The sequence below is a fragment of the Struthio camelus genome, chromosome 12 (genome assembly GCF_040807025.1).
Source record: "Struthio camelus isolate bStrCam1 chromosome 12, bStrCam1.hap1, whole genome shotgun sequence".
Classification (NCBI taxonomy): Eukaryota; Metazoa; Chordata; class Aves; order Struthioniformes; family Struthionidae; genus Struthio; species Struthio camelus.
This window is the reverse complement of record NC_090953.1, coordinates 15,128,098-15,153,806: the sequence shown is the minus strand read 5'-3', so window position 1 is coordinate 15,153,806 and position 25,709 is coordinate 15,128,098. Positions and strand designations below refer to the sequence as shown.

At 40.5% G+C, this 25,709-nt stretch overlaps 1 protein-coding gene across 3 annotated transcripts in view; it reads left to right on the top strand.

The window, feature by feature from the left end:
• ATOSA (atos homolog A) overlaps window positions 1–25,709 on the top strand; it is a 44,108-nt gene that overhangs the window by 170 nt on the left and 18,229 nt on the right. Inside the window, exon 2 of one of the 3 annotated variants that reach the window (XM_068958889.1) lies at window positions 634–676. In XM_068958889.1, the coding sequence (XP_068814990.1) occupies window positions 634–676 (43 nt within the window). Of the gene's footprint in view, window positions 1–262; window positions 677–13,184; window positions 13,269–25,709 lie in introns of those variants that run through there. The other 2 variants (XM_068958892.1, XM_068958891.1) reach the window with 2 other exon arrangements.

Below are 25,709 nucleotides of genomic sequence, written 5' to 3'. Positions count from 1 at the left end.
CGGAGGGGGCCGCGCTCGGGAGGGGGCCGCGCCCCGCAGTGCCGCCCCGGGAACCCCCCCCCTCCCCCGCGTAGCGCAGCATGAGCCCGTGAGGGAGCCGCGGCGCGGGGCCCCGGCGGGCCGTTGGCCGGGCCCGGCGGCCGCGGGGGTCTGCGGGGGGCGGCGGGGAGGCCCGGGGGGCTCCGGCCCGCGCTGTGAGCCGTGGTGGTGGGGAGGGGGCGCTGGGGGGTGGCGGTCCCTTCTCCGCCCGCTGTGGCGCAGGTAAGGGGGGAGCGGAGGCCGCCCGGGGCTGCGGTGACTCAGAGGCTGTTAGAGCTGTGGGGGGGAAGGGGGGGGAGTTTGGGTTTGTTGTTGTGGGATTTTTTTCCCCGGCAGGTTATAAATAGAGCTGCTCGGGCGCTGTGTCAAGGAAGGACACATTGGCAAGCGGCTGCGCCCGGGCTCGCCGGCCGCCGCCGCGATGGGTGCCAGGAGGCCTCGCTGCTAGCAGCGGGAGCCTGCGAGCCCCGGGGAGCGGGGCTGGGGCTCGTTTCCTTGTTTGTACACCAAAACAAACTAACAAAAAAACTAGCTGGAGGCAGCGTCAGTGAGTCTTCCTGAGAAGAACAAAAAAATCATATAAGCTTGTTTCAGAGCTCTCTGAAGAAGCAGACAGAGAAAATGAAGCCAGAACGAGGTAAACAACTTATTAAGATTTCTCTTTCTCTCTCTCTCTCTCTTTTTTTTTTTTTTGGTTGTTGTTTGGGTCTAGAATTGGAAGTAGCCTGGTGTTTTGTTTGGGTATTATTAGTCCGTTTCCTTGTCCTGCGCTGTGTAGTCTGGGGGATGGGCGAGAACACAGGTAGCAGGGTTCAGCTGAGGAAACGCCGCCGCTGCCAAGGGCTGGTCTGAAGAGGGTCGCCCGTGCGGTGCTCTGCCTCCGCCTGCCGCTGCAGTGTCTCGCCCCGGCGGAGGGAGGAGAGGCGAGCGCTGAGGCAAACTCCTTTTGCTCTGGCAAATGGTGCAGTTGGTATGTGGGATGCGGGCAGCCTTTTCGCACGGGACTGCGGTACTGAAGCGGGAGTCTGGCAAAGATAAATCGGGCGTCTATATACGGTGTCAGCCTAGGTATAAAAATATCTAAGTGTAGCCGCAAAACACCCTGAAAATAACCGTAACTTAAACCTGAGCGTATTTTTTTTTAATCTGCTCCAGTTGCAAAGGAGATGTATCGTAAGAAGCATGCTGAAATACTAACTTTTCACGATCGTTTCGTTACTGATCCTATCTTGGTTACCAATACCAGGTTTCGCAGAAAAATAAAAGTCGGCTGTCTACGTATATGTTTATAACACTTCAGCTTTTTTGCAGTGCAGCAACAGCTGCTGATGCCCCTAGAGTTGAAAATATGTCATGACTGCTATTTTGAACCGCATGATCAGTGATTATTGATTCCTGTTAAAACAAGATTTTTTTTTTTAATAGTAAAGCTTCTGAATGCTCCTCGTGGAATTTGGGGCGTTATTTTTTAAAAAAAGAACCCTTGCTTCGGTATTTGGATTTCTTAAAGCTTTTGATGATGCTATTGTTTACCTGGTTGCTTTGAGTTATAAAAACCTTCTTTTTGTTCTGTAATCACTTCAGTGTTTTGAGAAACGCTTTAATATAGCTTAAATATCAATGTCTTAAAAAATGCCAACACTTACATGACATACTTGTCTTAATTAGGTTTGTTAATGACGTGTTTGCTGATAGAGGCACTGCATAAATGACCACTCTTGGATGGGTTCTATATGTGTATATGCTGTAAGGTATAAATGCATTATATGCTGCTGTGGCAATAGCACATATGTAGTACAGAGCTGATTGCAATTTTATGCATAAATTAATGTGACTTGAGTGCTAGAGATTTGACATAGGCACTCTGTTATGTGTTGCTGGTTTCTTAATTGCTTATACCTAAGAAACCTTCGCCTGGATTGACTGCTGCAAAGCAGGTTATTTCTAGAATATCTTTAGTTTTTAAGATCAGACATTGAAGTTTGAAAACTGTCTGCTGTCAAGGTGAAATAAAATTTCAGAATAATCAGATAGAACCCAAGTCAATATCTGCAGCTTTAAAATACTCTGCTCTAGCAATTCAAATGCTCTGTATGACCTTTGTCTTTTTTTGTCTGTAGAGAGAAAAAATTAGAATATTGGCAGCTTTTTTTAAAGCTGTTCTTGTATAAGAAGTGATCATATGCCTTTTTAAACCAATCTGGTGTGGAGAGGGGCAAATCTATAAAGCAAGCAAGTTATTAGGGTTGTTTCTGTGTTTGGTTTTTTTTTTTTGCTTTGTTTTCTTGAAAGCCACCAGTTAATATATTGATATTACAGTACATTTTACTGTCATAAACTGGGTGACACCTTTCAGAAGTAGTGACTTAATTCTTTTAAGCTATCTAACAAAAGAATCTTTAAGTCAATCGTTGACCTTGACAAAAACTGGAGAATATTCACAGCCGTTTTTGTAAATGCCTCTAGCCTAACTGTGTGCTAGTGTAATAGAGTAATACCACGCACAAAGGGGGTTGTGAAAGTGCTGCCTAAATGCCACATGCGGCCCACAGACGCTTTTAGGAGGCACGAATCATGCAAATGTTTGCATGTGCTGCTTTCTGCATAGCAGCTGCACGACAGGATACAAGCAGTCAAGTGTGCAGTCACCTGCTTCCAATCGTTGCAAATTAATAGCAAAGGACAGAGGTGAAGCAGACTGCTCAGCTTGCCACAGTCTTCACTTTTCTACACCTTCTCCACAGACCTTAAATCTTGAGAAGTCTGCAGATCAGCACACAAGTAAAGCGTGAGGAAACAGACTTTAAAAGACTCAAAATGGGATTTTCGTACGCCTCAGTAATGATATTAGAATCCATTTGTAGCAGAGATATATTATTCTTATAATTAGAATTAAGCTTAAAACTATACTTAACAACATCATAATGCCCAGACATATTGGGACAAGGTATAGTTTAGCTTTTATCATACTACCACATAAGATTTTCATCGTCACCAACAAAGATGGGCAGTACAGGGGAAGAAAGAGGAGGTCTAAATTTGCAACCCCTTATTTAATGGGGGGGGTTAAATTTAAATTTACATTTAGGGAGGTGAGAGGGATGAATATAAGTACAAGGAGAAAGTCTTGTGGGAGGCAGAGATAACTTACCTCCCTTTATAATAGGGAAAACTTGAAAATGTAGACATTAAATATTGGAGAGCAGCATGGAGGAAATGAAATGTGGAGCATTGCGAGGCAAACTGGCAGAGCCAGTCTGCAAGCGAGGATGAGGGGTGAAGGCTTTGAAAGCGCAAGTGAGAATGTAGACTTCCTTCCTTTGCAGTGCAAAGGCACAGCGAGCAGGGATTCACAGGACTTGCCCATGAGCTTCATTCTGGACCTATCCGTCAGTTGGAGCGTTAATGTAGAAAGGCAGCTATGGCTCTAAACACGTTCATCTAACTACTTCTACACCAGCTCTAGACAATGCAGTAGATACAATAGTGAGGGCTGCTTGTCTTCACCCTTTCTGCACTGGGGTTCTTGAAGACAGTGCTGAAGCAGCTCAGAATAGTGTCACGTTCCTTCAGCAGAAGCTTCAATGGTGACAATGAAAAGAATGGTTCATCTCCCTTTCTCATATACAGTGCTCTTGTAAAAATTTCCCGGAGTGTGAGTTTTGTTTTGTGGATTTTTTTTTTCTTTCTGCAGTAATAATTTATTGACTTACCTAGCTTTGATCCATGATATCCTCAGGATTTAGTTTCTGCAGTACATGTAGCTGCCTAGTCTGTTACTTCCTTTTGTGTGTTTGGACCTTTATTTCCTTTCTCAAGTTTAGAGCTTTGCTCTTACTTCTACTGAACTTCGTTCTAATGACTTCTGATCGCTTTACCAGTTTATTGAGTTTGGAAGGCAGGATGACAATTCATAGCAGAGTGCTTGCAAACTCTTCCAGTTCAGCCTTGTCCATAAACTGTATAAACATACTGTTTCACCATCTGAGTTAATGAAAACATTGCATAATATCACGGTGATAGCACTCTGCCAGACTTGGATGGCGTGTGTGCTCTTTCAGTATATTTGGTACACAAGTAGGGGGGGAAAAAAGCCTGTGGTTTTGCTGAATCTACATTGTAGTGATAGTATACTATGGGAATGTTACAAGACATCCAAAGTCTTACTGTAGTCTAAATAGCTCAACTTTACTGTCCCCCTCCCCCAGTGAGTAACCACTTAAAGGAGGAAGATAAGCTTATTTGTCCTGGTTTGTCTTTACACGCATGTGGACAGTTTTTATCACCTTATCCTAGTTTTTTCTTACTTTTGTTTTTTCTGATTGTCTGTCTTTGTTCCTCTGCCCTATTTTCTCTGTGTAGAGGCTACTATGTTTTCACTTACAAATTCATCAAAAACCAGTTGCCTCTGACTTTGTGAAGCATTAATTCCCTCCTTGAGATATCCTAATTTTAAGAAAGGGCTTTTTGTCTGCAAGAGGAACAATCTGTTTGAAGATTGCTTTTCCTTCTCCTGCATCCTTTCCAAGGAAAGCTCAAGATATGTACCTCTGAGTCTGTACTTCTGTAGTCTGGGTTAAGAGACTTCCCTGCACCTTATTTAGTGATTTGGTGTGCAAATAGCTAACTCTTCAGTTTTAACAGAAGTCTATTTTGCTACTTCATGCTGGAAACATACCTGAAGGATTTCTGAATGGATCTGTGAGGAAGGCTGGAGGAGAGATTCATAAAGCTGAAAAGTTGATTGAATGCTCTTCCTCTTTCAGCTGTATGAGGAAGAATGAGGGGCCATCAGATTGAAGGAAATGAGCTGAACTAGTGTTTTTAACTTCTGGAATTGTGGATATCCTGGTCTGGATAAGGTCCTTGATTTTAAAAACAGGACTTGATTTTATACCCTATATTAACTCAGTGAAAGACTTACTTCAAAAACAAATTTAGCAAAGGTGATGTGTTACAGAATATGTAGATCAAGAAGTGAAAAGACCTTTTGGAGAAAGATGAGTTGTATTTTAGTGTTCCCTATTACACTGTGATACAGAAACTTTAATTTTATAATCCCTTCTCGGTGAAATGTCACGTAACACTTAAACTCTTCAGTGGTGGAATGATGTGGACAGTAAACAAAGTAATAAGCTGGAAATAAGGTACTTCCTGCTTAGTGAAGCTGTCATTCTGCAAGTGTTTCAGCAATGCTTCTGGCTCAGCTGCCACAGGTAAATGCAGGTTGTGTGATAATGAGGTAAAGGTGATGCTACTTCCTGTGTCAGTAGGAAGCTGCTAACAAAAATGCTCTGTCGTGTGTGGGAAGATCCAGGTAGTGATGGGAGGACTAATAGCTTAGGGGAGGAAACGATGTGTATCTGTGTGCTTTTCCTACTGAGATTGCTCTTAAAGAATAAGCCTTTTTATTTAAAAGAAAGACAGAAAAATGCAAAATGTTTACGATAAAAGCATACTGACAGGTGGCCAAGCTATTACACTCAGATTCCATTTGCAAGTCATGAAGCCATCTAGTCCTAATCTTCAGGAAAACAGGTTTGTCCTAATAGCACATAATACACAGACACAGTAGAGTGGGAATGTAAGCCTTTGTTTGTTTGTTTTTAAATTGAAAATAGAGCGTCCTTGCCCCTAGAACACAGGAATATATGCCCTTCTATTAAATTCCTACTACAAAAACTTGACTGTGGAAGTTTCTTAGCTTTCAGGTGTGTGACTGACCCTTCTGACTGTATTCTGTACTTATTGAAGTCAAACTTTGGCATGCCAGGTCAGATTCTTGTGCTGAAGCAGATTAGATTCGATTTCAGTTGTTAAGGACAGTTTAGAAATTATTGTTGAGGTCTGTCAGTTTGAAAATATTTTTTAAAATATTAACTCTTAGAAAAATGAATTCTCATGAGGGATATGAGTTTACTGCCAAATGAAATTCTGCATGTTAAAATTAGCAGTCATCTTTGGCAACAGTAACTGAAGAGGACAAATCGGCTATATGACATTTATTAAAATAATGAACTAGTTTGTTATTTGCAAAATGTTTCTTTAATATTTTGACAAATGCCTACAAATAGCAACTGCTAGCCGGTAGTGAAATAGCCATACCCTTTTATTCTATTAGCAACAAGTTTAAGATAGCAGTGTATCAGTTACTAGCTGTTCTTTTAGTCAATAAGATCTTGTAGGTTAACTGTAATTACAGCTAACAATACTTTCTCCATCCTGATGTGGTAATTGAAGTTTTTTTTTTAAAGGTGTCTCACATCATTGTTTTTTCAAGATGATAGTAAATTGTGTAGTTTGTATCTTTGCAGGTCATTTGTATTTAATATTTAGACAGAAGCTAGTTTTCAAGTGTGGAATGTTTTAGGAGTGCATATACAATTTCATGGTCCCATTTGTACTCCTGAGTGCAAATAAAAACTTTGTATTTAAGTAAGCAGCTGTCTATAAATTTGTATGAAAGCAAATGTGTAAGTGTACTTCTTAGGCCTGGGTAGCGAGTTGAACTTTGGAAGACTATACATTTATTACATGTTCCTTTTTCTGCTTGTCTCATCTGCTTGCTTGATGGGATGGATACAGCTATATGCACACAGGCTCAGCAGAATAGTTATTCTTGATCTGCCTGCATTACTTGGTACTAAGATTGGAGAAGAGGTAGTTATAAAGTCTACTCATAGACAACATAATTGAATTGTTACTCACGAAAATTCTCCAGCTGCTTTGTTTTTTTTAAACAATTCAGTGTTGTTCTGACCAAATCAAATGTTTACACTTAGCTCACTTGTCTTCATATATTTCCATCCTTGTTAAATGGGCCCAATTGGTTCTTTTTGATAATGAATGCTGCCTTTTAACGTTAGCTTTGGGACCAAAGCTATGTAAAGTTCCTATTTGAGATGGTATTACTACATAACTATACAATTACGTTGACTCAAAATACAAAGATGTAATGGGATGATACTAAGAAATTCTTGGGGATAATTTAGAGAGAGGATAGCTATGTAGGGATCAGTAGAGGCAAATGAACACATGGGGAATGAATTGTAAGCAAAACTTTCACTTGTGTTCTAAATGTAAGAATCCTTATTACAAATAAAGGGGAACAAAATAATCTTAATGAAAAGTCTGTGGGACAATCTTATGTCTTTAAGAGCATTGAGGGGAGTTCTTTAGTTTCCCACCTATACACCTTTATTTTTTTTGACCAACGCTTTTCTTTTTGTGTGTGGGGGGGGTGCAACCAGTCTGTCTGTCCCAGTATCTACAGAGTACCCCCTGGGTGTTTATGCTTTCATCTTAATAGTGATCAATGCATTTCACTAACAAAAGCCTTGAAATTTTTTTTTTTTTAAATATGGGTTTGTTCTTCCTAGGGAAGAAAATCAGACTTTCTTCTAAGATAGAATTAAAAAAATTTTTTTGAAATAAAGAGGCTTTTTTGAAATAAGGAATCTCTGGTTGCACATGTAATCAGTTTTACGCTGTGTATCCAAAGAAGTTAGTGGATTTTTCCATTTAGATCCCTGGGAACAGTATCGGTCCCATAAATACGCCAATTTTAGATTGTGAACTTTAATAGTGAAACTCAGGTGACTGGTGACATTACTTTAACCTCTTACAGGAGCTGTGCGTGCAAGTATTCCTCTTGCCCACTGATGAATCTTCAGGATTTCTAGGGCGTGTTTCACACTTCTATGTGCTGCAATAAATTAAGCTTCTTTCTTAGTACACTGTGCAAGTATCATCTTGTCATTAGATACAACAGGGGGAGGGGAGGGTAGAGAGAGAGAACTTCAGTGAAGAATTGAGGATGGTCAGCCCATGTCCTCAGTAGAGTCAGCACCTCTTGGGAGGTGGTGGGGGTGATGTCCCAGCAGTGGTGAGTCTCTATCCCTTTTTAGGGTAAGGGGAAGGAGCAGTGCAGCAAGAGCTCCTGCTGTGGTCAGCACGCTCTGTTCAGAGCAGTGGGAAGTGTCCTTCTCCCCTACCAGGTATTGTTCTTCTTGGTTCTCTGCCAAGGGCACCAGACCAACAATTCAAGTCAAACTGTGGTTCAGATTCACACCTTGAAGCAGGCTAGCAAGTTTGGTAGAAAGCTTTGTGCGCATACTAGTATTTATGGTGTAACAGCCATGTTACAGGGGTGTTTAGCCCCCCTGGAGGGGCTAAAAAGGTAATGTCTGAGTAGAAGTCTGTGTTAATTATTTGCTGAAGGTGTAACCTCTGTGATAGACATAGGAGTGCATTTTTGACATGCTGGCTTTTTTCTTCTAGACAACTTTCTGTAAAGTCATAAGTGCATTTTGTTTATATGTTAGCTATGAGTATTTAAAATACAGCTGCAGTAAGACATCCTATTGACTTTTTTATTACAGCTTTTTGTCAAGCTTTTAATTTTAACAAAGCAGGTTGGCTTGAAGGAAGAGAACAGATGCACCAGGAAGAGAAGAGCTTTAGTAAGTATTCCAGTGGTGCAGAGTATAGGAAGAGAACTTTCATACCAGTAAGAACTGTACAGGGACAAAACTGTCAAGATCACTCTGAACTGGGATTGCATGGTTATATCAAAAATACTGATATCAACATTCGCCCCTCTCCAAAATAAATCCTTTTTTTCCTCTTCTGTATAATTCTTTAAGCACAAATCTTTAAGCGTGTTTCCTATGCAAAGTTTCCCACTTCAGAAGTCTCTTAATGAAAAGCATGGCTTTGTTTTGTTTTGAGGGGAAATGCAGCTTCCTTTTGTAGCACATGCTCTTCAAATGATTGAAGAAATGTTGTTTACAGTGGAGAGGCCAGATGTGGAAAACTTAATTCCTAAGCAAAAGTATCTGGAGAACTAGGAAGAGGAGAAGAGGGCTGGACAAAATTCACCAGTAGCTGTACTCATTTATTATATAGGATGTTCAGACAGCACAATTGCTTACACCACACAAATGCGAGCAAAGTGTGGAAGACCCCTTTTCTTTCATGAGGGCTGATCTCCTTAAAGGAGAATTCCTTAAAGGTACTTAATACAACCTGATCTGAAAACTGATGCTATATTGTAATTCTGCACAAATCTTAAAATTGTTCTGATGTATGCCACTACATCAAATTTAGAAATATGCATGCTTTTAGATGGTGAAAGGGTAAAACCAAATAGCTGGTTTATGATGGTGAAACAGCAGGAGTAGTTGATAATGCCAGAAAAACTTGGAAATGAAGATCAGGAGGGTTTAATAGAGGGTGGGAAGGGTAGGTTCACTTACAGGTAAATGGCTAGTAGAAGGTTGAAGAAGGTCAAAGTGAGAAGGTTGAATGCATTCATTTTAAAACTTGGAATAAACATCTGCTGCTTCTTCGACTGAGTGATTCAATTCGTTAAAGTTGGTGTAACTTGCCATTATTGTACTGCCTTTGGTGGTTTGCTACTGACAGCCTCACTGATTTAACAAGATATGCTGTGAGAAAATATTTTGGATGCCCTGGAGAGAGAAGATGAAGTAACTTTGCTTGATAGGCATTGTATATTTTCACCCCGTCTTCATTTTGGGAATATATATGAAGAGGCTTCAGTTACATAAATGTTTTAGGACACTTTTATAAGGTGGCTGTATTTATCTTTATTTAAGCTACTAGCATGAAATTTTGACCAACTTCCTGATGAAATGCACCAACTTTGTGCTTTCAGAATCATGGTTGAATTGTTAGTGTCTGGCATTTCCAGCTTCTCTAGGTGGTCTATAGATATATACATATAGCCTTTCTCACTCATAAAACTTTTGTGTTTAAACATCATAAAGCAGAAAGCTATGCAGAAGTGATGAGGACTGTGGATGGTACATCATACTAGTGCTAATGCGTATTGCAGGCATCAAGATCTGACCTCTGCTTTTTCTGAGGAGTGAAGCACTGAGGAGGGACAGGGGGAAATGGGGCTGGGTGCATGGGTGTACTTGGTATTACATGTCCAAGAGTAACTTTATGCCTATGCATTTCATTGTTCCTCTCAAAGAGAGGAACTGAGGATCAGATGAAAAAAGCTGGGGGGTGAGGGAGGGTTGGAGAGTCAGAGGGAGGAGGAGAAGGCAAAGGTCCAGGAGCAGGCCAGGAGAGCTAGTTGCGTTAACCAAAGGGTTGCGTGATGCATGTAACCAGCATGAGGGGGGCTAACATCCAACTGGTAATAAAGCAAAATAAAAAAATATGTATTTTCATATGTATTATGTGCAGGACTTGGAAAGCTGCAGCAGCTTTTTCCAGACAGCGTTGTTGGGACAAAGCAGTGGAGGGGAGTTGGGGTGTGGTGGTATGTTTGGGAAGGGCCAGGAAGCAGCGAAACTGCTGTGCTTCTTGTTGGGAAAAGAATCCCAAAGGCCTCAACTTTTATGGACCATCTCCTCACAGGCTCTTAGTTTAAAAGACTTTGGATTCTGCAGATTAATTACCTAACCAAAAAATGATTGTTTAAAGTGAGGGACATGTTGGTTGAAGTGTGTTTCTGTTTATTTAACTTGGGCTATCTTTACAGTTAGAGCGTGTAGACATAAAAGTTGCTGTGAAGTCGCTTATGCTTAGATTCTTATGGTTAATCTGTACATAGAGCTTTTTTCTGAGTAAGGCAGAGTTAGAATCTTAACTAGAATGTTTTTCTGAACTAGCTCTTTAACAGACATCCTGCACTTTGACACAGCCCTCCAAAGGTTGAAATTTGATGTTTTTTTTGTAATATAGGGAGAGTGCCAATTATGCCAGTGCAAACGGCACTTCATTGATATGTTGTTGACTTGATGCTGGAATAAACCACACACGATTTGGATTTCCTGCTTTGTGAAGCGCATCAGACTTCTACTGAAAGATTGTATTGGGAGAAAATTCATTCTTTTCAAGCCCCCACCTTTTTATTTTAATAAGTGTTATCCTGTTTGTGGCAGAAAAGTGGGTTAAAATACAGTATTAAAACTACAAAGATATTTATTCGGATTTTAAGTGCAGGCACTTTGTGATGGTGGAATACATAGCTTAGGATAAAATCCTATGTATACCTCTATATACGACTGCTTTCTCATATGCTTAGTCACAGTATTGATGGTCTGTTATCCTATAACGTTATATGTATCTTCTCTCTCTACTGGAATTTGTGAATCAAACAGGTAAATGAGTGGATTCTTCACAGCAATTTTTGTGTATTACTTACTAAGTTTAGGAATGAAAATACTTGTTTTAGTGGGCCAGATGCATTAATATCTGGAATATGGTCTTCCAACCATATATCAGCAGCGCTTAGTTCTGCCTATCTATCTACAGCTAGGTTAGGACAGTAAGGCAGTCCTAAAAGCTGCAGTATCAACATGCTGTCCTACTTTTATTGTATCTGAAGAATATCAGGTGTGAAAAAGACGTTTGTGGTTGCACTCTAGTAGTCCATGTGGGCAGACTGTTCAGGGCATGAACAGTGAGTGTGTAGGTTACTGGTCTTACCGAGTCTGTCATCTCCAGGCAACTGCCCTTCGATAAAACACAGTAAGCTAGCCCATAAAAACAACTGGTGGCTCCTGAGTATCCTCTCTGCCTGTCCCACTTGAGAATTGACTCTGGGTTGTGTATTTGCTAATAAGTGGCAGAAGCATGATTGTGATTAGCAAAGCTTTAAAACAAACTTTACCAACATGCTAAATACTGTTAGCTCCTTCCCACGCACACCCCCCTACTGAATAATTGATTGATAGAAAATCAGCTGAGTACTTTTTTCAGAAAGGCTAGATGGTTGCTTAATAACTTGAAATTGCTTTTTTAGACAACTGTGTAAGCTAATGTATTTTTGCAGGAGTAAATGTTCCATGAAAGAAAAATACTTGGAAAGTAAACTGTTTGAATGTCAATGACTAGTTAAATTGTATTTTTTACATATAACTTTTTTCTGCAAGACGTTTTCTGTATCTAAAATCTTTAAGGAGACCACCTGGTAAAGGGCATCCAGGCTCTGGATGAAATGACCTCTTTAAAATCTTGGCTGTTTTCTGGCAAGCACAGCTGAATGATACTACTCTAAAACGTGAGTTGAAAAAATCATTATGCTGTGAAATAAGTAGCATGTTTTCCATGATCTTGGATGTATTAATGATTATTGTTGAATTTTGGATGTTGTTGTGGAGGCTAGTTTGGTCGGGACTCTCCTGAGAGATTCAAGGCATCTAATTGTTTTGTGACATGGTTAAGCTCATGGTAGGATTTTTATATATACATATATATATTTATACGTAGATACTGGTTATGTTATATTGTGGTCAATAGCCTATCATCTAACTTTAGTTATCGTAGATATGTAAAAACTGGATGAAATTGTTTAATGTAGATAACATTTGTTGTTTAGACAGCACCTAGAATAATGCATGCAGTTTTGAGACTACTGTCTTGAAATATCTTGATAAATTACCCCCCAAAATACCTGTGGAAAAATTGAGGAGGAATCGGGTGGGGGGGGGGGGGGGGAAAGAGTGTGTCCTGGAGTAGGAAGGCCATCAGCTAGGTTTAAGAGCGACAGAAATGCGGTGAGTCAGAAGAGCGAGCGCGGGGATGACAGCCTTCGCCTGCCCGCCGTGCGTGGGCCGGGCCGGGCGCTGTGGGTGTAAATACCCGCCACCTCGCGGGCCCTGCCACGCTGCACCGCGTCTTCCCCACAGCAGTGCGGGAACTGTCCCCAACTGCCGGTTACTTGTGCATGCCGGCCGCAGGGGCCCTCATGGCGCCGCGGCGCACCGGCCGGGACCGCACGGTGCCGGCCCGGCCAGGCCGCGCTCCGCCGCGGAGCCCGCGCCCTCCCGCGGCCCTGAACCCGCTGCCGGCAGGAGGTCGTCGAGCCGCCGCTGCCTGGCGGCGAGGACACGCGTGTCCGTGACGGCCTGTCCCGCCGCGCCGGTGCGCGCCGCGCTCCCCGGCAGGGGGGGCGGGGAGGGGGCGGGGCCGCGGCGGGGCCGGCCAATGGGCGCCGAGCGCTGTTGCTATGCGCGCCCCTACTCTGCCTCTTTGTGGAAAATGTCTGGCGCGGCGGCCGGGCGGCAGGCAGCGGCCGGGGCCCGCAGCGGGAGCGGCGCCGGCGCCGGGGCCGGGCGGGCGGCCCTGAGGGCGGCGGGCGGCCGGCGGCGGCGGCGGGCGCGGGCCGCGCGCGGCTAGGAGGCCGCCTCCGCGGCGCGCGGATCCCGCTATGGGCTACAGCGGAGGCCCGGGGCTGCGCGGAGAAGGTGCGTAACGGGAGGCGGCGGCGGCGGCCGGTCGGCGGGCGGGGCAGGGCGGGAGGCCCCTGCCGGGCGGTGGCGGCAGCCCCCCCCGCCCCCGCGCCGGGGCCGGGCGGCCATGTCCGGTGGCGGTTTCTGCGCAGGTGACCTGGCAAGTGGTGCCTCCTAACGCTCGTCCCTTCGGCTGGCTCGAGAGCTGCGCTGCGCTTAATCTGCCCTTAGCTCCTTAAAAATAGACTCTAAATATATGCTCGTTGCGTCTGCTGACGGTAGGAAAGGTTAAACTGTCGTGATTTTTTTTTTTCAGCCTGCCTTTAAGGGGAAAAAGTAATGACAGCCTGAAACTTAAAGCTCTTGGTCACGTTCGTTGTGTTCTGTTATGGCAAGAGTATTAAATGGCCTGGGTCATGAGGGGGGATGTCTTTAAGCATTAAAAGTGAGGCATTTGTTAGGTGTCAAATCTACACGTGGCTACACTAACTATGACTATTAGTAACTTCATGACTTTTCATTCTTGCTTTAACAAAGAACAAAAACAAAACGAAACAAACTCCCCACCCCTGAAAACACATTAAGTTTAACTGAGTTTCTTCTGTATTTTGTAATGTAGGTCAAGTTTCTCTCTGTCTCGTCTCTCTCTCTCTTTTCCCCCCTTCCTCCAGCCAGAGGAAACTATTACAGTATTTTAATTTCTGCTAGAAATAAAATGCATAAAAGCATTATCAGTCCTTTCCCAGTGTTTGTTTGGCTTGGGGCAAATGAAGGTGATGCAAATTCGTCAGCGCTTTTGGCAACCAGAAGAGAGATATACTTTAAATTAGTTTATTATTGGCTGCTCAACTGTATGCTATATATAAAGCTGTTGAAATAACATACTGAACTCAAATGCTGAATTGAAGATTATCTATTCCTTTTTATGCAAAGAAGTTTCCTGAAAATGCAGATGTTGTTCAGATTAAGTAATTACATATATTCTCGTTCTGAGTGTAGATCTTGTTTGTATTTGTCTGAAAGGTACTAGAGCTCAAGCTTAAGTGAGCTTTGTGACTTTAGATTTCCGTCTCGTGATACAAGAGGAGGAATGATCCCACTTGTGCACTTACGTGGTTTGTATGGGAATATCTGTTGTGGATCACTGAAGCATTGTTTTAAAAAGCAGCAAGGAATTGTTAAGACAAAATGAAATTTCATAATTATTGCACATAGTAAGACTTTTAAATGTGTTAATTTAATGCCTGCTATGTAGATTCTATGTAGCAAATTATTGTGTATTAGGGGTGGAGGAGACAAACTAGGTTCTTGGCCCTAATTCTATTAAGTATTTAAGTTTTGAACCTGTGTAACATGTTATTCTTTTGGATACCAAAAGACTATTAAAGCTTTTTAAAATGAACTACATAGAGGAAATAGTGGAACTGTGCTGTGTGTGACACAATCCTGTTCTAAAACTATCCAAAACTTTCTCTTGTTCTGTGTATCCATAATTCTGTAGCAAGTTTTGGTGTCCCTTTTAAAATGAGCATTTTTTTGCACAGCTTGAGAGGTGTAGTGCTGTCCTCAATAATTCTCCTAACTAAAGTTTAGAAGCAGTGTTACGGTCCTGGCTGTTCTCCAAGAAGTATTGAAAATGAGAAGCATGTATTGTCTCTTTTGTATCTTTTTTGCTTTTGCAGGTAACTGTTTAACCACTGAAGTGCAGGCCTGGTAGGTGCAGGCTAATAGAATGGGAAAAATTACTGGAGGAGCTTCATGGTACTCTGCCATCATCATTTCCGTCTCTGCTCTTTCCAAGTTCCTTGCATTTCTGATGAAGCAGTGCACTCTCTTATTTTGGTCTTCTAGCCTTATTTCTTTCCCTGCACCGCACCTTCTAAGTAATCTGGATTGCAAATAGTGAAATAAACCTGCTGAAGGTAGCCTTGCTAGCTAGGAGGATTTTGGGTGGTCAAACATGTTCTGACAAAGTTGCACAAGATAAATTACCCACCACTTAGATGACAATGAACAGGTTATAACATCAAAAAGTCTTGCCAGACGGGGTAAGAAAGCATAAAGAGAAGATGAATGCAGCAGGAAAAACTGCAGTAGAAGAGGTCAGATTCTATGTATCATGAAAATAGCTTGCTGTGGGTTTTTTTGTTTTGTTTTTTCTTCATTTCAGATTAAATAATGGGATTTGTAGTCTACATTCCTCACCTGAGGACATTTCTTAATGAGTTTTATGTTTCTTTTTACTATGTGCTTTTTTTTTTTAAAGTAGCCTGATAGCTAGTTCTTTTTGTAGCAGCAGTGCATATGTTTCCAGCTGTAGGTGTGGTTTCTAACTGACATGATGACTTCAATAAAGTTCCAAGAGTATACCACCCCCTACTTAACCTGCATACTGTATATCTAATGTTTAATGTGTTGTCTGTTAAAATAAAGTTCTTAAGTGTTTCTTTCTCTTCTCCTCGTGAATATTCTTTAAAAGTTTCATTATTAACAGTGCATTTGCACTGTTGTTTTATTTCTCACGCTTTCTTGTTTTTCAGGTATTCTGGAAAAAAAAAAAGCAGCCCAGCAGCGTTAGTAGGTGCCTCGCATGTAGACAGCAAATGGGCTTAACTGTCTTCCCCAGTATGATTGTTAGTTTGGCTTAGGTATGCCATCAGTGCTTGGATAGGTTCTTGGAGTCGAATCAAATCCCTGGAGTTGACGTGGGTTGATGGTCAGAAAGCCGCCCTGAACGTAATTCACCAAGCCTTCACATGTGACTCTGAATTTCTGTGACGGGTGCTTTTCCTGAACATACTGAAAGAAAAACCTTTCAGACGCTTCCAGGCTGTTTAGTTGCATCTTCCTCATTGAAACCAGAAGTAATGAAACTGTCTAGGTTCTTGTTTTGATAGAGTGTTGCTTGGGTCTCTGAACCATTGCATTATATCAATTCTGTGCATGTCTACTTGTATCTACCAAATCTGTCATCCTAATATAATCTGAGAAGGCATTTTATCCACTGCTGTCTTTGCACTGGTTCTTGCTGCACTGAGATTGCTAGTGCATGTAACAGATTGTTGGTGCGCTTGTCATCTGATTGAAAGACTGGCCTGGAAGATACTGTCTTGTTATTTGGATGTATGAATTAGTCTGCAAATCTCTTTCCATATTCAGAGACAAATATTTCTCAATTCTTTTTCCTCTGCTTCGTCAGTTCAGGGACCTGAACGTTGTTCACTCGCCATACCTGTAAGCAGAATGCTTTTAGCATACAAGATGCAGCTATTTCCTCATGAAATGACTGAAACGATTACTTTCTGCTGAAGGCCAATTGCTTGCTCTTTCGTGAAATAGCTTTAGGAACAGTAAAAGAAAAATGGTCTTATGTTGTTCTCTTTTCGCCAGTGTATAGCTTCTCACTTTCTTCTGAGAGCATGAGTGAAAAGCAGCAAGTATGGCCTACTGTCCTAGGACAGAGTCAGAGTCAGTATTTTTTGCTTTTGGTAATATAGGTTTGAATGAAGTTAATGAAGTCAAGATAAACTAAAAAATTTCCACTCCACAGTTCTAAGTTTGGAAGTATTAGAACTAAGGTTTCTTTTTTCTTAAGAATGTATACAGCTAGTAGATGAATATATTTCAGATTCTCTTGGAGGATAAAAGGCATCGTTTCTGTGCTAGTAACGCAGTTGAGTTTACACTGTTCATCTTCTGAAGTAAAGTTATTAAACTAGTTTCTTCTGCAATATTGAGAAGATTGGCTATAGACGATCAAGAGATGCTATGGAACTAGGGAAAGTAATATATAGTTGGATATGCTTAAATGGAAGGGATGTAGTCTGTCTTGAAGTACAGCTACATCATCTACTTTCTGATGTAGTTCTGATAAAAATGATGTCTCTGAGAACAGTTGCTACTTCCAGAGGTTGCTCTCTGGCCAAGTTTATGCCTCCTCCTTAGTAAGAAAGGATAATATCAACCAACAAGCTAAGACCTAGTAGCCATACTGCCTGAAAGATAACTAAGTCCTCTGATGAATTTTCACATTTGTTAGGACTTCTTTAAAAAGACTTGAGGTGTGGAGATTCATTCTACAAGCTTAAATGGTGAGCACCAGCTGTAACAAGTGAGGCTGTTGATAGTTAATAACAGATGGCTGAGCTTCTGATGCAAATGATCAGACAGAACAAGAGTGCCCTGCATCCTGACCCAGCAGCTCCTCTCTGTTCCCATGGCAACCTACACATTTTTCTGGTTATAGTAAAGTTTATGGAACTGAAGATGACTTGTTGGTTTTACGACTATAAAATAAACTTTAAAAGGCAAAGCATTGCAGCTGGAAAAGAAGACATAAACTAAGAGAATGTGGATATGAATTCTGAGAAGCCTTGCCTGTTTTATTTCCTATAAGATCTTTCTACAAGATGTCAAGTACTGTATACTTAAAATTCCTGGCAGTTTAAATACAAAAGTTTATAATCTGTTTGAATCCTTTTTATTTAACCTGACATGAAAATTAGCTTACTGTAGCTAGAAAAGCATTGCGGTGGTGGGGGGGGAGCTGGGGAACAGGTTTGTGTTGTCCTTACTCCTTTTGCAAAGGTGCTTGCCTTGGGCTGCTATAAGCAGAGTATTAGAAGGACCCTTAGTCTGATTTGGTGGTACTTTTCTTATGTGGTGTAGCAGAGTTACTCTGCAAATTCAGAATATGTGCCTCAAGATGCCTTTTTAGGGTATGGTAGCTGAAAGAGTGTTTTTGTAGACTAATGATTTCAGGCCATTGAAATAACTGAAGAAAAGTGCTTCTGAAGGTGATTTTGATCCATTCCCCTGGGAAAGACTTGAACAGCACCTGTGGGTATTGGACCCAGATAATTACTTTCAGTAAAGCATAAACAATCTGTTGAATGACTCTTTTATCAATACTTTTAAGAGCAAGTTTTTTCTTCAGCTGTTGTTGCTCTCCCCCCGCCCCATGAGGTATATGTGTGCTTGTGGTTCTTACACTGTGAAAGTGATTTCTTTACAGAAAAGAGGGTCCTTGGTGTAGAATTGTACCAAGCCAGTGTCATCTTAAACTCTGTTTGCAGATTTTATCATATTGCTGTATTTGATTATTTAAATGGATCAAGGAATTCATCAGCCTCCGAGGAGATATAACTCAGCCATAATGTTACCTTTTGAGAGGAGGGAAGGAAATTCCTGGAATTCCTATCTGATGATTATTTTTGGTTGGTGATATAAATTGAATCACGTTTGGGTAGCAGGACCACATTCGCTAGGTAACGTACAAACATGGAACAAAAAGACCATCCTCACCTCTGAGCTCATGCAGGTATCAAACAGGGAATGAGTGAATTCCAACAGAGTTATAAGAAAACAAAGGAATAGTACTGATCAGACTGATAAGATTGTGTTGGGATCACAGTTTAACAAGACTTTACCACAGTAACAGAAGAGCTTGAAGGGTGAGTCATTTTATACCATGTCTGTTGTGTGTTCTTCCCAAGTATACATGACAACACAGGAGGGAAGGAAGTAAAAGTAATTCAGTCTTGAAAATCATAACATGTCTGTGATGGAAGTTAATATCGGAGGGCTAGTTCAAGCAGAAATTTACTATAATAGCGAATGGAAGACAAAAGGAACGATGGTAAGCCATGGGAGATCTTGAAAGTAGAGAAAAATAGTTTGCTTGTGATGATGTCAGCAGAGAAATGCAAAGAGATGGATGACAGTCAAAAAGACAACAGGAAGATATGATATCCTGTTAGACAGCAGCCATCTATACTTTCCTTCTAAGGTTGAATGGTGGTGAGATATTATATTTTCTTTTTCACACTTTTCAGTGATTAATTGCATGAGAAATTTTATGGGTGCCACTGGTACTTCCCAGAGCAGGCAAATGAGGTATTGCCATCTGCTAGCTAAAGACTCAGTGGTATTCCCGTTGGCTCTACCCAGACCTAAAGATCAGAACTGGCAGGGAGTTTTTTCACCTTAATCATAACTTGGATTGTGAAGAATTTATCTCTGAGGAAATCTAAGTTTTATGCAATTTTTCTTCTCTAGTCAGTCATGAGCTAAAATCTTTTGCTGAAAGAAAATGGTATAACAACAGATTTTTTTCTGTTACACCTGTTATTTGTATGCTTGTATCAAATTTGCATTAGGATAGTTGAAATCTGGGTGTGAATTCTGCAGTGCTTTGGAAATGAGAGATGTATTCGAAGGACATGTTGTTACCTTTCTCTGTGTGTACCAGCTACCGTACTCTGGCTTGTCAGATGGAGGGTGAGGAGGGAGAAGACTAGCCAGACTGGTTGTATAGACATGGGGAGACAGAATCACTCATCTCCTAAAGCCGTGCAGCTCCAGGTACTGAAGGCCAACTGTTGTGGGATAGGTCTTGCTGGGCAGAGAGTAAATGAACTTTATTGCTCTCAAGAATGTTCAGCAAAGGATTTGCAGAGCTGAATAGACAATGTGTAGTGATTATACATGGAATTGTAAAATCTACTGTGGAAAGTGTCTGTGTCTGATTCATAGTTCATGGTGACCAGTGTGCAAATGGTGCTTCGTGGTTCTTCTGTGGCATGCCATTGCCATGGGGTGACTGACAGGTGCTGTGGGACTTCGCTCTGCAAGCTGGGGGGGACGGTGTCCCTGCTTGGCGGCGATGATCTGAGCCATGTCATCGTGGGCCCTCCAGAAGCGTATTCAGGAGGGCAGACACCATCCAAAGGATGTGAAAGTACACACCTGGCATGTTCCTGTGCTTTATTTATTCCCTAAATGCTGTTTCCTGGGGATCATTTACAGGACAGCGAACCCAACAGGAAGGGTGTACTGAACTCAATCTACACGTTTTCCTGAGGATAAAAGGGCATGTTGCTTTTCTTTTTGATTCCTGTGTTAGATTCTGGTTCTTTCAAGATCAGACACTAAATGATAAGAATAAAATGTTCCATGCTTAAAATCTCTCAAATAGATTTTCATTAGTTCTTGAAGATAACTGATTGTAAATGATAACTGATTACAGTAAGTCAATGTATTCATATATTCCTAAATGTAAACTTAACATGTTTTTTGACTATAGCCTTCTACTCGTAATTTTTTGGGCTTTTTCTTCAAAAAGAGATCCTCTCCCTCAGACAAAATTATGCATGGTTGTCACTTGATAACAGTGAAGTTTTTTTCTTCACTGTTTTCTTTCAGAAAATATCTGTATAAATTTCTTTGGTAACAAAGGAGTAACAGAACAAATACCGCTGTCAGGCACTTACTCTTTTTTTTTTTTCTTTTTTTTAAATGTTTGTGGTTGAGGGGATTGTCTGATGCTCTACCTGAGCATTCACAATAATTTCTATCTATTAAGCCTGACGAGTGGGTTTTTTGAGCATTGCCCAAACCGTGCTAGCAGCTGATGTGTTGCAAGTAATAAATTTTTGGTGTTTCTAAGCTGAGGAAACAGCTTGGAGCAGTTTCCCCTAAAAGAAAGTCATTTGGGCATCTTCTGATCTAAGTTTCATGGAATATTTGCTTTGTGAATGAATACATTTTCTGATGATCTCTAACTTACTTTTTTTTCCTGGTGTGTACTTTTTATTAAATAAACGTTTAGTTTGATAAATACATATCTATTGACAAATTATGAAGGAGGAAACTAAGACTCAGTTTTATTTGTTTACCTGTCTGTGCTTGTGTCAGTTGTTTTTGCACAAAATGCAAAAGAGGCCGTGGAGGACCTTGAGCTTTGACTAGATAAAACCTTTTTTCTCTCGTGAGCTGCTTGTTTTCACATCGTTCTCAGTGTACTGTGTTTTGTTTTTCCTAATAGTTTATTGCTCTGTATCTTGATATATACAGATCACCTGATTTTAAAGACAGGCAAATGTAGAGCTTGGATCCTTAATTATTATATAAACTGCTAATTTATCTTAAGCAGCAGGATGATACTGCCTGCTAATAAGTTTGGTTTGAAAACGATAGAGGAAGGGTGAGTCCTGTTCCTTGGGTTCTCTGGAAAGTATGTTCTAAGAATATGCGGTACAGGGTGTTACCAAACACACGTGCAACCAATAAACTGTGAGTGGAGGCCAGGGATGATGGGTGATTCAAGGTCAGAGCTGGGTAGGGATACTTCTGTGTGCTGGCCTTCGCTGTGCCTGTTTTCACACGGTGCCAACAACTGCTCAGTCATCCATGAACTCACTTTTTCCCATGAGGAGGGAGAGTTGTTTTGAACAGATACGTTATGAATACATCACTATTATTCTTACTCTAATAGTGTTAATTTTAGCAGTTCAGAATAATATCTCAAATTTAGTATTGTCGTAAACTTGACTGATTTCAATAGGGGCCTTAGTGGTTGGAATATTTAAGATAGCATTGAAAACTGCAATATGACCATATCGAGATGGTTGGATGGAGAGGAAAAGGAAGCACTTAAATTTTGTAAGTAAATATGTCAGTTAAATTTCAGTGTTCAAGTGAACCTGACCTTTTTAAAAAGGTACTTCCCAAGATGAGGGGGGAGACCCTAAGAAGATCTGAATGCTTCAGAGTTTCATTAGCATAGGTTTTTTTCTTCAAGTAAATCTGAATTATAATATAAATGTCACACAGCTGGATTTGTGGTGATTCTTCAAACTGCATGAAGGAGGAGCAAACAAGGAGGAACAAAACCTGCATCTGTCAAACAGTTCAGTACTCAGCACAGATGAAGTGGTGCCAGACACTTGAAATAACTGTTCTGATGGTTTGGATTCAACTAGAAGTGCCTGAGAAGAAGACTGACTTCGCAGGCAGTTGTAGTTTTTTAATTCCTGGCAGGTAGGGTCTTTTAAGCATCGTGGAAAACTGTATAGACTGTCATTTCTTCTGGGGTTTCTTAAAAAAGCAAATTCATTTAAAAAGTAATCTAGATAACAGGTTAACTGAGCCAAGGATTTCAGCTGCACTGAGTGCCAAGTGCTGTCCCCTTCAACACTTTTTCATTTGTAAAATTTAAGTATAGTTTTTATAGGTTCCTTTAAGACAGCAGAATATTTGAAAGTGACTGCTGTGTGCCCATAACAAAAGTTATTGCTTTTCACTGCAAAGCTCAACGTTGTGCTGATATATTGCTGATAGCCCCTCTTTTGTATTACCAATATTGCAATGCTAGTAATTAATACCAGAACTTAATCACCCTCTAGATGTTTCACTTCTCATTAAAACTCTTGCCCCTGAAAAAAATGACGTAGTAATCCTGCATATAGGAAGCCTCAGTCAGTTTTCCAACAGCTTTTTAATAGAGTAGACTGCTTCTCCCAAAACTTGACCAGATCATAAATATTTCTTTTTTTTTCCAGACATCTGGATTCACCCCCCCCCACACACACACACCTTCCTTCCCTGGCTTACCAGAGTTATTTTGTTTTAAGGCACACCACAGTAAAAATGAAAAATAATAATATTTATTTTTAATATGCTAACTTTGAGGAGATTTTCAGCGTGCTTAAGAGGTTCCTCAGTAATCTTTGGAAACTGTCTTCCTGTATCTTTACGTGCATTGAAAAAATACTTTTTTCAAGAGAGTAAAATTAGGGAGGATTGAGCTAGTGAGGTCTAATTTACACTGTTTCCTATGGAAGTTCAAAGTAGCTTATTTGTGCCTGACCTCAAAGTCTAAAGAAAATTATCAAAAAACTTGGGTTTTCTGACATTTTGTAGTTTGTGCACATTTAAAGTGAAGATGAGAGTATGTGGCTACTGATGGTTGAAAGTGTTTAGACGGTGACACCTGTTTTGAAGGCTGAGTGCTTTAGTACTTTAAAAAAAAAAAAAAAAAACTTCACCTGTTTGGAAAATGAGTTGTGAAGGCTGAGTATTTATTTGCCAGTATATGATCCCTTCAGTCAAATGGTTCTTTTTTTTTTTTTTTTTTTCAGCTAGATTTATCTGAAACTTCAACAGTTGTGGCATTGCTGTTGATTGCACCCAAAAAATGAGTCAGTTTAGATGTTTTGCTTTCACCGTGCACTTGTCAGATTCATTCTGGTTTATTTTCAAGAAGTCTGACTATGGCCTGAAGTAAATGTCACATGATGGAACTACTCTTTTTTCTTGCAGTGATCATAGGGAAGAAAAATACCGGTTTGTGCCTGATGGTTTACAGAGGAAAAAAATGGAATTGATGCTCATGCACAGCTTAGATAGCATTCCCTACCAGGACTTTCACATGCTCCCCTTACAGTTTTGTTCAGCCCCTTAATGACTCTTCCAAACCATTCACTCAAAATCATTTTGAGAGCTTAAGACTACTTTACGTACCTCTTCAGAAAAGAAATGCTATTTCATCAGTATTCACAGTAAAATAAGCACAAGAGCACTTAAGTATACTGTCAAAGTTTCTAAGCCTAGTAATTATTTCAAGTGATGAGAAAAATGTTGAAGTACCTTGAAGAGATTAGTTTTTCAACTTAGTGGGGAATATTTAAAAACTAACATTTTTTTGGCCTAACCCAGCATCTGTAAGAATGCTGTTTCTAAAGGTGCTTGCATGTATGATGAAGATGGTGAGCTAAAGAAGAGCAAACCGCTGAATAACGTTTTGACACCAATCCTGTCAGCGCAGGATACAAACATGTAGAGTTGTAAGTGCAGGGCTGCTCTGGCAGTTCTCGTAATATTGACATACCTCTCGTAGGTTTTTTTAAACAGCAGTCCAGTGTTCTTTTCCAGTAACATCTGTGACTGATTTATTATCACAAATTGCTGCTTTACATCCTTACACCAATCTCTGTATAAAGTATTGCAGAAGTCTGCAAATAGTTGAACCTTTGTCGAGCTGGATGTCCTTAAAACAAATTAAGGAGGGAACTTATGTCATTGCTCTTGAAGTATGTTTAGGGCCTCAACATTTCTGGTACATGTTTTTATTTATGTATGATAGAAACACAATCACTGCATCCACAATCACTGCTAGGATTTAATACATAGGTGCTATCAACCTGTTTAATGGGAGGGATATCTTGGTTTCTGAATAGTCTAGACCACCCAGTACTCTGTTGCTGCAGCTGTCATGTGGATGCCCTCAGAGAGAGAGGTGGCTTGGCCCTTTTTCATGCCCTTTTTCATTTTAAATATATACTTTCTGAGCTTCCTTTGAAAAGAAAGCACAAATCTGAAGCTACTGTATTATGTTATTTACAGCTAAAATGAATTTGAGTAAGTCTATGAAAGCCTTCATAGACTGTCTGTATGTCATCAGCCATGTAGTTGCTATTAAGTTGGTTCTTGAATTAGAATAATAGTAGCGAAAGTGGTTGTTGGTCATCATCATCTCTGAACAAAGTTGCCTTGGTTACAGAAGCCTTGATGAAACCTTTCTTCATTGATTAGTGAAGGACGTTTGAAAGAACATTACTATTGAAAAATCAATTTTTTAAAAAATAAAAATGCCTAATTGCTTTTCTGGAAAACATCTTAGGAAGAAATTTTCCTATATTTTATACACCTAGGTATGCTATGTTTTCTGTCCTAGGTTGATATGTTGCCTTCTTCCCCAGTTTTTTCAGCTGCCCAAAGCAAGTGTTTAGGATGTAGTTTCACGTTACGCTGACTGCGACTTTAAGCTGGCCTAAATCTGATCTCCTCATTTCCCTTGCTCCCTCCTGTGAGCTAGGATGGCAGTTTAAAATGGGACCATTGTAGTAATTTATTTTCAATATGATCGTAAAAAAATTGTATCAGCACCCTTACGAGGATGATGAATGAGTGCTGCTGTTGAGAGTGAAGGCTAGCTATAAAACCTTTACTCCCTTCCGGTTACAGCTGTAAAGTCTATTGGGTAGCTATTCTGTACTTGTAGTGGCATACACCTGTTCTGAAAGGTTTTCTCCTAAATGTTTTCCTTTCATGGACTAACAAAAATACCTGAAAATACCATTTTTGAGCCACAGAATTATGAATGCTATTGCTTTGTCATGCTTTTTAGGATTTTTCGCTCAGATAGTTTTATCAAGTCACACAGTTTCTTCTAACATAACCTAATTTAGGCCAGAGCATCAGCTAATCAAAAAAAAAAAAAAAGTTGTAAAAAGAGCTGGAGGAGAGTGAACAGGAAATGTAAAAGTTATTCAGTCTGTTCCTGATGGGCAGTATTTGTTTCACTCTTTAAGGACTTTTTTTGTGTGTGTAGGTCACGTTTAAGCAGATCACCATCTCAGAAATTGTTGCACTGAGGAACAGAAAACAGAAATTAGTATATGCTTACTTAAGGGCCTTATTTGAGACAAAAGTTATCTTAACTTGCACCACTTGTCTAGTTAAAGCATGTTGGTTAAACACTGTCTCGGTAATGTTTTTGTAACCCGTTCTGTAGACTGGTAAGTCTAGAGGTCAGCAAAAAGCATATGTTCTGTTCCTCTAACCTATGTATGTTTAAAATTCTAAACATCTTTTAAAATTCTTACAGTTTTACAC